The sequence below is a fragment of the Chenopodium album genome, chromosome 24 (genome assembly GCF_948465745.1).
Source record: "Chenopodium album chromosome 24, dcCheAlbu1.1, whole genome shotgun sequence".
Taxonomy (NCBI): domain Eukaryota; kingdom Viridiplantae; phylum Streptophyta; class Magnoliopsida; order Caryophyllales; family Amaranthaceae; genus Chenopodium; species Chenopodium album.
In genome coordinates, this window is record NC_137857.1 from 37954036 (window position 1) to 37969568 (window position 15533).

General features: G+C 33.7%; 1 protein-coding gene across 1 annotated transcript; it reads left to right on the forward strand.

Moving 5' to 3' along the window:
• Positions 1–468: 468 nt before the first annotated feature.
• LOC145612210 (transcription factor bHLH162-like) lies at positions 469–2054 on the forward strand. Its single transcript, XM_081667591.1, has 3 exons — positions 469–714; positions 840–1178; positions 1920–2054. Exons 1-3 carry the CDS (start codon positions 580–582, stop codon positions 1986–1988), a joined length of 543 nt encoding a protein of 180 aa, XP_081523717.1. The 5' UTR covers positions 469–579; the 3' UTR covers positions 1989–2054.
• The last annotated feature ends 13479 nt before the right edge of the window (positions 2055–15533 follow it).

Consider the following 15533-nt stretch of genomic DNA (forward strand, 5'->3'; position numbering starts at 1 on the left):
TCTTAAATACTTTTTATTATAGATTAAGAAAATAATTTCCCGTCAAAAAAAAAAAGATTAATAAAATAATTTGTACAGAAGAAAAAAAAAAAAAAAAAAACTTGTGCCCTATATTAACTATATTTAGGAAGAATAATAAGCAAATGATTAAATAACAAAGATGCCAAGATGGTAATGGCTTCTAATTTATTTTCTAATGGACCCAAATTCTATTCTTGACGTAAACATATTTAAATTGACATGTTGTACCAATTCTCTTTGATGACATACTGATATGGCATCTTCTTAGTGGTAGAGATCGATGAGTATACCAAGTACTATATAGTCAATCTGATTAATAACAATGGATCCGAGAAGTCGAAATCATATCCACATAACGTGTATTTGATAGTGAAAGCCCTACCATTCTTTACTTTTAACCTTTTCTTCATCAATCACAAATTCTTTGCCTCAATTACTTCATTTTTGTGCTTTCACTTTGTACAATCTTTTTCCTACAAATAATTCACTACACCAAAGGCTAGTTAGGGCACATAATAATCTTTTTAGCATCGCACATTCGCACTAGCTAGAACAATCATGAACACTAACACATCTAATCCTCCCTCCACCAAAATAGACAGAAAAACCATTGAAAGAAATAGAAGAAATCACATGAAATGCCTTTACTCTCAACTCAACTCCCTTGTTCATCATGATTCCTCTTCTTCAAAGGTCTTTTTCTCGAACCTACTTTATTTTATTTCGTTCTACTTCAATTCGTAAATGATTTCAATTCATGTATATTAATACGGTATGAAATTATATATTATTCATGACTTTTTTATATATATATGCAGGAGACATTACCCTTGACTGAGCAAATAGATGAAGCCATAAAATACATAGGAAGGTTGAACGATAATGTTACGGAATTGAAGCGAAAGAAAGAAAGTTTGCCTGAGGTTGATCTGAATTACAGTAGTAATTCTAGCAGAAGAGGTTTGTCCTTAAATTCTCCGGTCCAAATAGAAGTACACGATAAGGGAAGTGCTATAGAGGTGACTTTGGTAACGGGTTTGGAGTGTCAATTTGTTTTCACCGAAGCAATTCGGATTCTTCATGAAGAACATACTGAGGTTGTTAATGCTAGTTATTCTGTTGTTGGGAGTACTGTTTTTCACAGCATTCATGCACAGGTAAGTTAACCAGTTGAAGGATTTCATATTCATCCAAAATTAATTGTCACGTTATCCTATCCGGCCTATTAACTGAGTGATTTTTTTTTTTAATTATATAACCAATTAATTATAAATTTATAATACTGAGTACTATATATTTCTTTTTTTTTAAAGAAAAGGAAAATACAAATCGAAATATTCAAATAGGTTCAATCAGTCAAAATAATCCGGTTCAATTTTGGTTAGATTGTTAATGAGTCAAGCTTGAGATTATTCAATAATTATAGTTCAATATAGAACGATTAAACTCAAATTTTATGGTATTTGGTTAGTTGGGGAGTTCTATTCTATGATAATGATGGTTTACATGAGATTATTGCATATTCTTTACCCCACTGCCTAGATTATCAATTGACAAAGATGGAAGAATTTTTTAACATGACTATTCAAGACAAATTATTTTTATTTAGTTAAGTTAAATTAACCAAAACATTGATTATATATGAATCATACAATTTGTACATAATTAATAATTGAAACATATTTTTATTGAGCAGATGTGAATCCAACCGATGCTAATTTAGAAATCTGTTAGAGATATGATATCATCAATATCGGAAATATTTATATTTTTTTTTCTGATATCGATGATATCATGTCTCTAACAAAATTACGTGTGTTACGTTTCGTATCTTGTTAGTGAGAATCTGTGAATTGTGAGATTGATTTTTTTTTATTTATTTATTTTTTTTTTGGTAGATTGGGGAGAATGCAACAAGCCATGGACTCGTAAGGATTACTGAGAGGCTAAAGAAGTTTGCTCTTTAGTTGGTGTTTTTTTTATGGATCAATAATTGTAAAACTTTTGTTTCTATGATAATATTTCAACCCACACTTCTTATTTTTTTCAAATGAAAGTCATGGACTCATGGTTGAGTATCTTAGAGATCATTAGATGGCTTAGCTTAGAACATTTTGTAGTGGAAATCTAAAACCTAATCACACTTTAAGGTAATCCTCTTAGTAACGACTTTCACAAGGCCGCCAACAAATTCATCATTGTCTCATTAATGTTATCTCGAAATTCACAAGACCGACAAGATATGAGAGAGTGAGGGATAGCTCAAGTGGTTAGAGCTTCCTTCTCGGTTCTAAAGCATCCTGGGATCGATTCTCATCATCTGCCCTTGTGGCTCTCTAAACACAAAAAAAAAAGGACGACAAGATATATATCACGTAAACTATTTACTACGTACTATTAATAGAGATCAAATTAGTGTCGTGGAATTTGTATCAACTTTATCTAATATTTTTGTAAAGTCTACTAGCGATGGGTTATCTACCTATTGGATGTATGTAGCAATCTCTGATAATTTCACCTTTACTTATCATAAATTTGAGCGCTAACCATCATTAAAAGGAAGATTAGGAGCCAACCAACGCATCAACCAACAATTTGTGGTTCTTCTACATTTTAGTCCAAAATACTAATCAATAATTAATGAACATGAAAATATAGTTGACAATGCAAGGCTAAAAACTTGAAGCAACAACATTGAACCAACTAAGGGCTTGTTCACTTCAGCTCAATTTCAGTTCAGTTTTGTTCAGCTCAGTTTAGCTCCAATTAGTTCATTTCAGTTCAGTTCAGTTCCAATCAGTTCAGTTTAGTTCAGCTCCTAATTTCCTTTTCTCATAAAATATTCATTTTAGCTCTATTAAATTAAGTTCAGCTCCAATCAATTCAGTTCAATTCAGCTCAGTTCAGCTCAGTAAATGTGAACAGGCCCTAACAGTAGAGAGAATAAATTTGAGCGATAAATATATATAGATGATAGAGTAATAACCAATTAGACAACTCATAAAGATTGACAAGGAAGTCAGTATGTATTGAGTTAATTACATATAAAATATGCAAGTGAAAAAAATATCACCACATAATCATATATAATATTAGGTTAGTTCCCGTGACATGCATGGTAAGTTTCAATAATCATTATTAAACTATTATTATAATTGGTTTTTATAAACAAAAAAAAAAATCTAAGAATATAGTTGACAAATTTTGATCAAAGTACCGAATTACAAAAGATATGTTAGGTATAAAATGATGTAGAAAATAATCAAAACTATGTTAAGAAAGTTTTTTTTTTTTTTAATTTTTATAACTATATAAAATTTGTGTTAAAGATATATGTCGAATCTTTTTATTTTTAGTAATTATATTTTATAACATTAGGGAATTATTTTGTGTAGAATTTGTTTCTTTAATATAATTTCATTTGAAAAAAAAAACCCTAAGGACACACCAGGAGATGACACGTGTCATTACTGGTGTATCTCTTAGTATATTGTTATTGATTGATTGATTGTGTGATCAAAATCTAAGCACTTTGGAAATGGTCATATGGAGGATTACCTTACCCTTCCCTCCTACTATCCCAAAAGGTCAAGTCTGATAACCTAGATCGAATTGAAGTGTGAAAGATGTTAGGCCGGATCTATGTACCAAAAAAATGTGAAAAATTAACAATTTCTCACTTTTTCTCACATTAGAATCCTCCCTTTTACTCAATAAATAAAACTCTCTTTTAAATTAGAGTACATAAAAAATAAAAGTTTTTATGTATTTTGGAATTTACCATCCCTAAAAACTTATGTTTTAGCCATCTCCTTTTAATTTTTTTTTTTCATTTAATCATCTAAAAAAAACCCAAAAAAAAAAAAAAAAATTCACCATTATTTAATAGTTTCCATCGATAAAAAAAAAACCAATAAAAAATCTCGATTTCTGTATGTATGTTCTTTAAAGTTAATAGGGGTCCTTTTAGCCTTGTGGAACTGATTTGAGAACAATTTTGACAAAAAAAATGTATTAAAAATGCCTCAATTTGCATAATATAAAATACTCAATTGGCATGGATTTTGATAATATTTGTGTTAGTTTGACAATAAATCAAACCCTACCTATAAGACCAAATGACCTTCCAAAACAGCCTTAATAATAACAGGAGGCGTCAGGAGCTGCAATAAAAAAATCTAATTAACCAACCTTATATGAGTATAATTGGGAATATATACGAATAATTATTCATTTTTTAGGTTACATTTTTACTAATTTATTACATAATTTCATTAAAGTTTAATCCCCTTGAGAAATGAGAGCTTTACATCGACGAATGATAAATATAATTGGAGACCGCATCAATGCAAAGTGAGTAAAATGAGTCGAACTTTCAGATACAGGGAGAGTATATATAATTGTATATATAGTATTTTGTACGAGTATTGAATTTGCTAAGGAATCAAATTTTTTATTTTTTATTTTATTTTATTTTATTTTTTTTTATGAAAGAAATGGAAAAAGCTTATGACAACATATCCAATAAAATGCGTCAAAAAATGTGGTGTACTGTTAATATGTCATTGGACCAGTCTGTTAAAATTGGGTCCCAAATTAAGTAGCACCATACAAAAACGGGTACATTTCTTTTTTTTGAAGATAAGTTTTTGTTTTGTTTGTTTGTATTTTTCTTTTTTTTTTTTTTTTACAAAGAGATAAGTTGAAGATAAGTTGAACATACTACATGTCTATATTGCCAACATTACTACATACTTGGTCCATGATAATAGTTACAGTACTTTTTTTTTGGAAACAAATAATAGTTACAGGCCTTACAGCACGTCAGTACTGCGTATAATCGTACATCTCCAACACGGCAATACTTTAACTCTTTTACTCTGTATTTCTGTAACATCTTCGTGGACATGTGGTTGCATCTTTTTCTCAACCAACTTACCAAATTAGGATAAGGGCCATCACTAAATTTAGAAATATCATTGGGACAAAGGATTCTAACATTTCAACAATTTTAAAAAAAAACCCTAATATGATAGAGCTTTTTTTTGTTATAAAAATAGGGAAAATTTGTTAATTACTACCTCAAAAAAGGGGTCTTTGTGAATTACTACCCGTAAAAAAAAAGTTGTTAATACTACCCTAAAACTGATGAATTGTATAGATTGCTACCCTTTTCCCTAATCAGCCCCTAATTAGGTGATTTAATCTACTAATGATATCATTATCCGGCTAATTTATAATTAGTTACTTTTAAGGCATGATTAATTAATTGAACCCTAACACCACCTCTAAACCACCACTAAACCACCTCCGGCAGCCCCCTTACTCTATCCCCACCATCTCCGGCAGCCTACCCTCGCCCCGGCATCCACCCCACCTCTAAACCACCCATTGCACCACCTCTAAACCCCCCAACAATCCCTCCAACCCTCGAAAAAATCCCTCCTCTCCACCCACTAGCCACCCTAGCCCCCTCCCCCTTGCTAGAGAACTCTATTAAGCCCTCCCTAAGCCTCCTCCACCCCCTTCCCCCCCTTTAATCACCACCCTAATGTTCCAAAATTAAAACCCTAAAGCCCTAAAATTGGAACCCTAGGGTGGTGATTAGGGGGGAAGGGGATATAGGAAGATTAGGGTTGGTTGAGCAAGGATTTCCGGCGAGGGGTAAGGGGTCAGGGCCGCCACGGGTAGGGGATGGGGGTATCGTAAAAAGGGGTGGGAATTGTGTGTTGGGGAAGCAGAATCGAGGTGGTAATCGTGGTGGGGGGAACAAGAATAGGGTGGATCTTGTGGTGGGGGAGGGTGGGTTTCGTGGTGGGGGATTGAGTGCGGGGAGTGGGTTTCATGGTGGAGGAGCTATCGGATGTGTTAAAGGGCCAAAGGGGGGCCGCCGGAGGTGGTGCAATGGTGGTGGGAAGGTGGTGCTAGGGTTTACCTAATTAATTAAGGTTTAAGAGCTACTAATTAGTAATTAGATGAATAATAATATCATTAAGAGCTTAAGTATGCTGATTAGTAAAAAACGTAGTAGTTGCTAAAATTAATCAGTTTTAGGGTAGTAATTAACAACTTTTTTTTTTACGGGTAGTAATTCACAAAGACCCCTTTTTTGAGGTAGTAATTAACAAATTTTCCTAAAAATAGATTGATTTTATGGTAGTCATCTCAAAAAACTAAATTGACTTTCATATTATTTTTTATTGGTTGATTTTTTTTAAAAGCAAAATTTAATTCAAATCAATTGGACTTAAAATACTATATTTTTCTGGTTTTCAAAAAAAAAAAAATACTATATTTTTCTAATAATTTTTTTTATTTTTAGATTATCTTATCTTAATTGATAGTCTTTAATCGTTTTGTGGAGACGCTAAACCCTAACGCTCTCTCTCTCTCCCCCCAAAAAACCCAACCGTCTCTCCCAAATCGCTCCGGCCATGAGGCTCGCCGGCGGGTGTGTGGCTCACCGCCCATGCCACAACGTCGGCGAGCCTCCGATCTACCTCCGTAGGGTGTTTCTTTCTTTTTTTCGCTTTGGTTTCTTGTCCGGTCGACCTAGCTTTTTGCGCTCCCCCCCCTTTCCGGCAGCCGCTATTCCTCACCAGCCTTGTTGCCGGCTTGTTGCCGCTCTTATTTTTCGCGTCCCCGCCGTGTCTCTGCTCCACTGCCTTGGCCGTCGTCGCGACGTTTTGCAGGAGAACGGGGAGGGAGAGTTATCTCCCTCTGAGTCCCTCGCGTAGGGCCGTTCTCAATCTGGTGTTTCCAGCCGTCGTTGCCCCGGTTAAGGGTTGCGTGGGGTTTGGGCTTCTCGGGCGGGTCCCTGCGGGTCAAGCTTTCCTGTACGGTGGTATGTGGGTTGGGTTGGTGAACCTCGGTGCTTGGATGGCGGTACTCGGTTTGGCTGCGGGGTCGTTTGCTAGGGTTTCGTTTGTAGTTCTTGTTTTTAATTTTCTGTCTGTTTCTTATTTTAGTCATTGTGTGTGTTGTTCTTTAGGGTTTGTTATTTTTTCTTCTTGTGTGGTGTGTTTGTGTGCTATGGGGTGTGCAGATCGGTGTGCCGATCTTCTGGTGCAGGATTTGAACTGGGTTTTTTTGGCTATGGGGCTTTGGTTTGATCTTCTGTTGGTTTGGGCTGAAGGGTTATGCTTCCAAGCTGGGTCCGTGTTTGAATCAGAGTTGGTATTGTCAATGGTGAAGTGTACGACACCAAGTTTGATTTCAGGTCGAGGAGTACGGGATTCTGAGTCAATGAAGATTCACATCAGAAACTACAACATATTGCCAGACCCCCTTGCAAGAGGCTGCATAGGACAGCGTTATATGAGCCAAGGGTATTTCAGAAAGTCATTTTGCGCGTGCAATTGTAGTTTCCTTTATTTCGAACTTGTAATTGGTTCTTTTGTCTTTGTATTGTTCGATTACGATTTCTTATGTAAGTGCTGTACGACTTATTATTAATGAATTTTAATCTCCCCCCTTCAAAAAAAAATTGATAGTCTTTATAGATTAATATACATAAAGATCAAATTAGAAGAAACATCTTTAGTAATGTCTTCTTAATAGATGGGTCTGGGCCACTTCCGTCAAAATTATCCATTTTACATGACCAAGGAGGTTCCACCTCAAAATCTTATGGCAATGAGGGGAGTAGCCTCTTAGCCTTATAAAGTAGACACAATTTTCCTGTTTCTTCAATGTGGGATACATTTCTCATCAACACTTTTATACTCTTTTAATGTTTCACTCATATGTGGGTTTGCTCATGAATTTAACACTGCTACAAGTATAACTAAGGGCCTGTTCTCATTGATTGAACTCAGCTGAACGGAACTGAACTAAACTGAATTGAACTCAGCTGATCGAACTGAACTGAATTGAACTGAACTGAACTGAAATGAATATTTTATAAGAGAAGGAAATAGGAGCTGAACTGAGCTGAGCTGAACTGAATTGAGCTAAACTGAACTGAATTTCAACGTAAGAGAACAGGCCCTAAGTGTATCTACTATATAGTTTCTCAAAAAAAAAAAAAAAAAAGTATCTACTACATACAGTGTATGTGTTCTCTAACTGTGATAGCCTGATAGGAAGTTTTAAAGGTTTCTATTAAAAAAAAAGGAAAAACAAGTTTTGAAAAGATATTTGTTTCAGGATAGATTCCCCCCCCCCCCCTCCTTGAGATCATAATTATTACCGTACTTTTTAGTTTTCAAAAATTTTTTCTCACTAATTTATGATTTGAACTAGATTATTAAGATCACCTCTATTTTAATGATTGCATGAGAATGAGTTATTAAAATGGAGTTTTATGAATTGTGCCTCTTTATTCTCTTGATTTTGCTTGTGTCTAATAGGATGCATGAGAATGATCCTAATTAGCATAGACCTCTTTCATTGATTTGCCTAGACTATTGCATGAGAATGAATTGTTTAGGAAGGATCTTGTGTTCTTTGGCATGTTCTTCATGACAACTATCATTATTCCCCTTCTTCTAATCATGTTTGACACCCCCGTATCCCTAGCATTCTTTTCTCTTGATTCTATTTGTCTTTATCTTTGCTTATTCGTAGTTTTAGTGCTTTTTATTCAAGTTAATCAACAAAATTATCCTTTCCTTGACTCTTGCTTAGTGAATTTAATGTTTAGCTTGCGTGCTTCCTTTTGAGTTCGACCCTATACTTACTACTATACTTGTATCAGGGTAGTTTAGGTTATAAATAATTAATTTGATTAGGGTTAGTAGACCAACGACACTACCTAATCCCTTATCAAATTTTACTATTATTAATCTATTGTTACTTGTATGATTTTTTTCAGTTTACAAATTTACCTCCTAACCCCAAAACGATCTACGTTTTTGCTCCTAGCGTGTTTTTTGTGTGGGTGGCCATACTGTGTATAGCTGATTAACACACACCAAAACACTGACCGAGTTACCCCAAACTCGTATTAAAATGTAAATAATGTACCCCGATCCACCGGGTCACTGTAGAATGAAGTTAGAGTATACATGCATATGTGGACGTTAGCTTAGGCCCGTTCACATGAGCAAACGTTGTTCTTGCCCATACGAGTGATTGCGGCTGCAATGCCAACGAATATGTGGGGATGCGAATTCAAAGCAGATTCTACAAATTGAAACTAATTTGAGAACCTTCCAATAAGAAATGTGGATGATATGATGACTGGTAATATGGAAACAATCTCACTTATTCTAGTGAGTATCACTCATCTCTTTCCAACCATACATCTACAAGTCTACAACTTCTCAAATAACTATAATATTTACGTAGTAGTGTCGCACATTGATAAAATAAGAAAGAGCTAAAACACTTTATAATGCTAGGGGGATATTCTCTGCTCTTGTTGATATATGGATTTGAGATCTCTCTTGATGATGAACTCGGCACATTACATTCACTTTATATAATTTTTCAATACCATACTCTTAAGATAAATATTATACAATTTTGATTAAGTAAAAGTGATGGGCCAATTTTTAGGAATAAAGTAACGTTTAGTCAAGTTCTTCAAGTTAAAATCAAAATAAGATCAAATAATTTAATTTAGGAAAATTTATAAATTACCACCCAAAAAGGGGTCCTAATTTGAAATTACCACCCATTAAAACTTTTATTTTAAATAACCATCTATAAAATTAAAAGAATGTTCAGATTACCACCTTTTTATGTTTTCCGGTGGAATTTCCGATTGTGGGCCCCACCTTATTAACTTCCCTTTTTTTTTCCTTCTTTTTTTCGACCTAACATTCTGACTGAGGCAATGATCTAAAAACTTCATCTCTCCTCAATTCCTCCACTTCATATTCAAGGTCAACAACAAAACTCAAATACTTAAATCTGAAAATGTACCTATTCTCCTCCATTTCTACAAAACATAATCCAAAAACAAAAAAAGAACAAGCTTACAACTTCATGCAACTATGAATAATTCAAATCTTTCAATCGCAAAACACAGCACATAAGATACAATTACTCAACATAGCAAACAATCATTCAACAAATTTGGACAACATCAACTCTAATTAGCAGAATTCTAACAAAATCGCACAATTAATTGCAACCAAATAACCTAATTGCAAAAAAAACCCCAATTTAATTGACTCATGAACCCTAATTCCTAAATTGGCGAAAAAACCCTAAATTGTGAAGTAGTTGAATTATACCTTTGATGCAAATTGAGTGTACAATCTTCAGCAGATAACTTCTTTTCACAGTAGCAGTTGAAATTTGAGAAATTTTGATTGAAATTTGGGGCAAAATTTGTGACTTGAAGTTGTACAACTTATAAACAACAAAAATCGGGGAGAGAGAGAGAGTCAAAATAGTGAAATTAGTCATTTATAGCCGTTATGTGGGGCCCTCAAACGGAATTTCCACCAGAAAACATAAAAAGGTGGTAATCTGAAATTTTTTCAAATTTGGGTGGTAATTTAAAATAAATTTTTTAATGGGTGGTAATATCAAAACATGACCTTTTTTTGGGTGGTAATTTACAAATTTTCCTTTAATTTAATAATTTTTTGTTAAAATATTGTAGTATACTACCACTAACCATAGCTCCCCCTAGACGACCTAATTTTCCGACGTTGATCAACCTTAAAACACCACAATAACCATCGCTTTCATGCATTCCCAAAACCAACACAATCCGCTTGAAACTTCCTCCACCACCCCCGGCCCAAAACTACCCTTTAACGCCAAAACCACCACCTCTTACCCAAAATCACCGCTTCTTGCCCAAAACTCCCCGCACCAATCAACTTTAAATTGAATATCCTCCAACTACCCTGTAAATAATTTTACCACCTTGAAAACCAACCCTTGCGGTGGTTTAAGGGATGTTTTGAGGTGGATCAATGCCAGAAAATTGGGTCAGGAATTGAAATCCAGCTTAAGGCGGTAGAATTTTATAATATTTTACCATTTATTAAGTAGTTTTTCACAATAATTTTTTTAATTAGGTAGTTTCTCACAAAATCTTTGTTTTATATTAAATATTTTTTGGCAAAAAAAATCCTTCGTTGTAAGAAAATGTGTATTGATAAGTGAAAATTAAGTATTTATAAGCATCCTCAAGTTACATTTATAACTCATAAGTATTTTATAAATTTTAAAATAAACATTTTATCACCATTGTTAGAAAAGTCTGATCATAAAAAAAAAAAATAAAAAAAAAAAAACCGTTATTAGATAGAAGAACAAAAATAATTAGTCTTCTAAGGGAGGATGCTATAGGTGTGGCATGGCCACGGTTTGTAGCTTGATATGCTTGTTTTTTTTTTTTTCCTTTAATAAAGGGTTCTATCCCACATTTGCATCAAAAAAATAATAATAATAATAATTTTTTTTTTTTTTAAAAAAAACCCTTGTATCATAGAGTAACTACATGGTACGAGTACACATTAATTTGAATATTCTGCTGTCGCTCCTAAAGATTCAATGAGTGTGAATGTCATAATTTATGTTTAAAGCATTTACGGAAAGGACCTTTTTGCAATTTTACCTTGCTTTAATTTGTTCTCTTGCACAGTGTGATGATGTTGTTGACGTGTTAACGAATATTGTCTTATCCAATTTCGTGTTTCACGTTTTGGTCAACAAGGTGTTCGACCAGTCAAAATTTAGGTTTTGTGCTGTATGAATAGCCTAACGAGTAACGACGATAAATAACATACTTCAACTACAAAACATTTGCTATGACCACCTCGGAAGTTCTTTAGGTCTGGTTCATTTCACCTTTAAAAAAATATACAAATTCTTAATTAAGCAGGTTTTTTTTAAGTTACAGTCCATCTTATGTGCGGCCGGTTACACCATGTGGCCACTTGTAAAACAATAAAGTAATTCCTATACTATAACATTGAACAATACCGACTGAGTAACCCCTATAATATTTACCGAATTAGATTAATCATATTAGCTTTCAAATCATATATTTATTAGGATTACACATTAAAATACAATCAAATTTATAAAACTTAGAAGTTACCCTTAATGGGGTTAAAGTTATCATAAAAATTGTTAATGTTACCCTTAAATTGTCCGTCTTATAATAAAATTCACGTAACTCCGCCTTACACAAGACTATTTGAGAAAAATTATATCAAGTAAAAGTAATATCAAGTTCAGCAAAAATAATTTCAATTTAGTAAAAATAAGTTCAGTTTAGTAATTCATTTTTGTTAAAAATTAAAAACAATAACTTTAGAGAAAAAAAATAATAATTGGAAATCAATAAAAAAAATAAGTTCAGTTTAGTAATATAAGAAGATGAAGTGAACAAGGCCTTAGTCTCAAATATCAATATTGTCATGAACTTTTCTGTTTAAGGAGAGTTTGGTCTACAAAAAAGGCCAAAAGAGGTTTCATACTAAAACCAATTGGTGATAGTAGGAGTAACTCTTCTACCTTACAAAGTAGAAAAATTTCTTCATCTTTTTCTCCAATGTAGAGCACTCATAAATGGCCAAGTTTACAATTAGACTTGTCAATTTTCGACCCGACTCGTTTTTCTAGGTCTTGAACAAAGTTTTTTGACCCGTAACCCGATATAACCTGAAATCGTTTAACCCGTAAATTTATGGGTCAAACTCGACCATTTTTTTTTTGGATAAATACATTTATTTGAAAATTAATATTAGTTTATTGATTAAGTTTGATTGTTTGTCTACCATCGGGCATTCATTTTATCTCTTTCACATTTATCTATCTCATATAACTCTTGTTTAAATCCACACCGATGACCTCTTACACCAATTATCGACCTACACTAATTGCATCCGTATCCACATCACCGTCATACCAGGGATAGATAGGTCTACTAAGTTTATGTCAAAAGATATTATACTCCACATATATAATTATGTTGGTCTCTTCTTTAAATTTTAGGATATTATCAAAAGTTTTATTTTTAATTTTATTATCTATTTTTATTAGTTAGGAGTTGATGAGCTTTGGTGGAATGGTGACGATTTAAATAATGTCGTATGTAATGTCTAAAAATAATATTGTGAAAATAATGTTCGATTAAAAAATTGGAAAAAAAAAAGCAAAGTAAGCTTGAAAAATCATAAATTTTTAAAAATAAGGCAAAAAAATTAAATAAAAAATTGTTTAAACCCGTTGGATTAACCCGAATCCGAAACTTTGGGTTGTGATTGAGCATTTCTCGACCCGTAATCCGAAGTGACTAGACCCGAAATAACCTGTGATCCGGAGCAACCCGGACCAAACCCGACTCAACCGACCCGATTGACAGGTCTATTTACAATAGATTAACATTTAATTATTTGAAATAGTTGAACCCGGATTAAATTCAACCCCGGATTCAACATGTGATAAATCATACTCCGTAGTTAAATTAACACATATATTCGTTTTCCAATCGATTTCAAGTGCCTCGTAGCTAGTCCAATGTGGAAATAAATCTAGTTGTAGTCTGCAAGAGCATACGTTGAGTGATATAAAGTCTGATAGGGAAGGGCTAGTATTGTTAGCTGAGAGATGGATTTGCTAAGGAAGAAAGTACATTTTTAATTATGGTCAAAGATTTCAAGTGTTTAAAGGGTTTTTGCGATTAGAGTACAATGAATAAAAGACGTTATGTACATATCATAATTTTTCTTAAATAAAATGTCCTTGAGTTTTCTAATCACACCGTAATAGCTAGAATACTAGCTACTCAATAGTAATGAACGTGAAGAAGATGGAGTGTTGTGCTGAAATTTTTGGTTTCAAAATTTTCGTAGCTTCCTATACTTTAAATTTGAGGTATCCATTCAACATTATAATACCATGAAAATTTTACAAGTGATGGCATTTGATACATACAATGAAAAATACCAATTTTACCCTCAGAAATGAAAAAGCTTTAATTCTATTGTTGTTGTTAAGATGAACGTTTTCCACCTAGCTTGATTCGGTAAATCCTATACTGTGAATTTCAATTCATAAACATTCGAACGTGAAGTAATTATGAATTATGCCCTATTATAATAAAAGACAATGTTAGATAAGGTAGTTATAAACTGTCAGTATATTGAATTTATACCATGTAAACACATTAGCCTAATATTGGACTAATAATATGTAGAGGGCATGATCTGTAACACGTTGTTAGCCAGGGGTTGCAAACTTGCGCGAATGATCTTTAACACGTTGTTAGCCGGGGCTTGCAAACTTGCACGAATGATATGTAACACGTTGTTTTGCTACCGTTGTAAGGAGGGTGTTTCCATCGTAGGGGATCCTTCTCCTTAGATGCCCATGACCCTTTAGAAGCTTAGGACTTTACACTTGTTAGGGTGTATTAGGATTTGAATTCCTGACTGTTTGGGAGACCTTGAATTAGAAATGATTCTATCATACACGCTTTTTTGTAAGAAACAAGTAGGAGTCGCCAATGAGCTTTAGGAAAACCCATAAACCCCGTTCATGCCTTTCTCCCAAGTAGAGTTCAAGGAATATTTAGCATGAATCATAAGTTTACCCATGCTCAAATTGGTCGATAAACCAGAAATGAGTTCGGGAGCGAGGGTACCAAGATAACGTTCCCTTTAGAGGGGAATCGCGATCCTAGTCCTAGTGCGGCCTCTACTAGCTCTTCCTTTTGCAGAATTTCATCACCAAACAATTTATGCAACGTGATACCTAAAAACTAAGTTAGTTGATTTTATTTACACACATTAATCATATAGGATTTACATTGCAAAAGTCTTTATTCTTATTTAATCAAATTCGTGAAAAGAACAAGAAATAAACAATATTCGCCTTGTCTTAAGTGATAAAACAATCAATTAATTATTCAAATTCTAGTCTTGATTAACGAAAGAGTACTATGTGAATTAATTAATTAAAATTTTGTTTAGAGTGATCAAACAACACTAATTAATCAATTAAAGTTATTTAAACAATAAAATAAAAGTGATTTATCTAAGTGCTCAGGAAACTAACCGTTCTTCTTTTACGTTAAATCTCTGTTTAATGCGTTTATGGACTTTCTTTCTTCTTCGTACCTTCAAGAGCTTCAATGGATGGATTAGGGTTGAAGAGTAGTTGAGAAGAAAGAGGAAAAAGTAGGAGGGTTTGAGAGATTAAGGATTTTAGAAATTTAGGGTTTTTAATTCTGATTTTCTGTGTTCTTAGAGCTGTGCAAAGACCCCTTTTTAAAGGCGTAGGAATCTCGGTTTAGGGTTTTAGAACCGCGCCATCAGGTGGCGCGCACAACTCTCTGAGTCGCACTGGGGTGCCGCGCGCATCTCAACGCGCAACTGATTGAGTTGCGACGGTTTGCAGTTTGCCTTATACGAAAACGCATTTTTAAAAATTTCATAACTTTTGATTGCAAAGTTGGATTTAGACGTGTGAGATATCATTGGAAAGCTCTGGAAGTATACTTTCCAATTTCGTTAGAATTGGGTTAAAATCTGTTGTGGATCAAAAGTTATGGCCGTTGGAGTGCAAGGATGTCGGTTTTTGGCCCGATTTAGTGT

Excerpts from the sequence above, each read along its gene's own strand:
- LOC145612210 (XM_081667591.1), top strand. The coding sequence starts at position 580 with ATGAACACTAACACATCTAATCCTCCCTCCACCAAAATAGACAGAAAA. Across the intron at positions 715-839 it reads ATGATTCCTCTTCTTCAAAG|GAGACATTACCCTTGACTGA; the intron begins GTCTTTTTCTCG and ends ATATATATGCAG. Across the intron at positions 1,179-1,919 it reads TTCACAGCATTCATGCACAG|ATTGGGGAGAATGCAACAAG; the intron begins GTAAGTTAACCA and ends TTTTTTTGGTAG.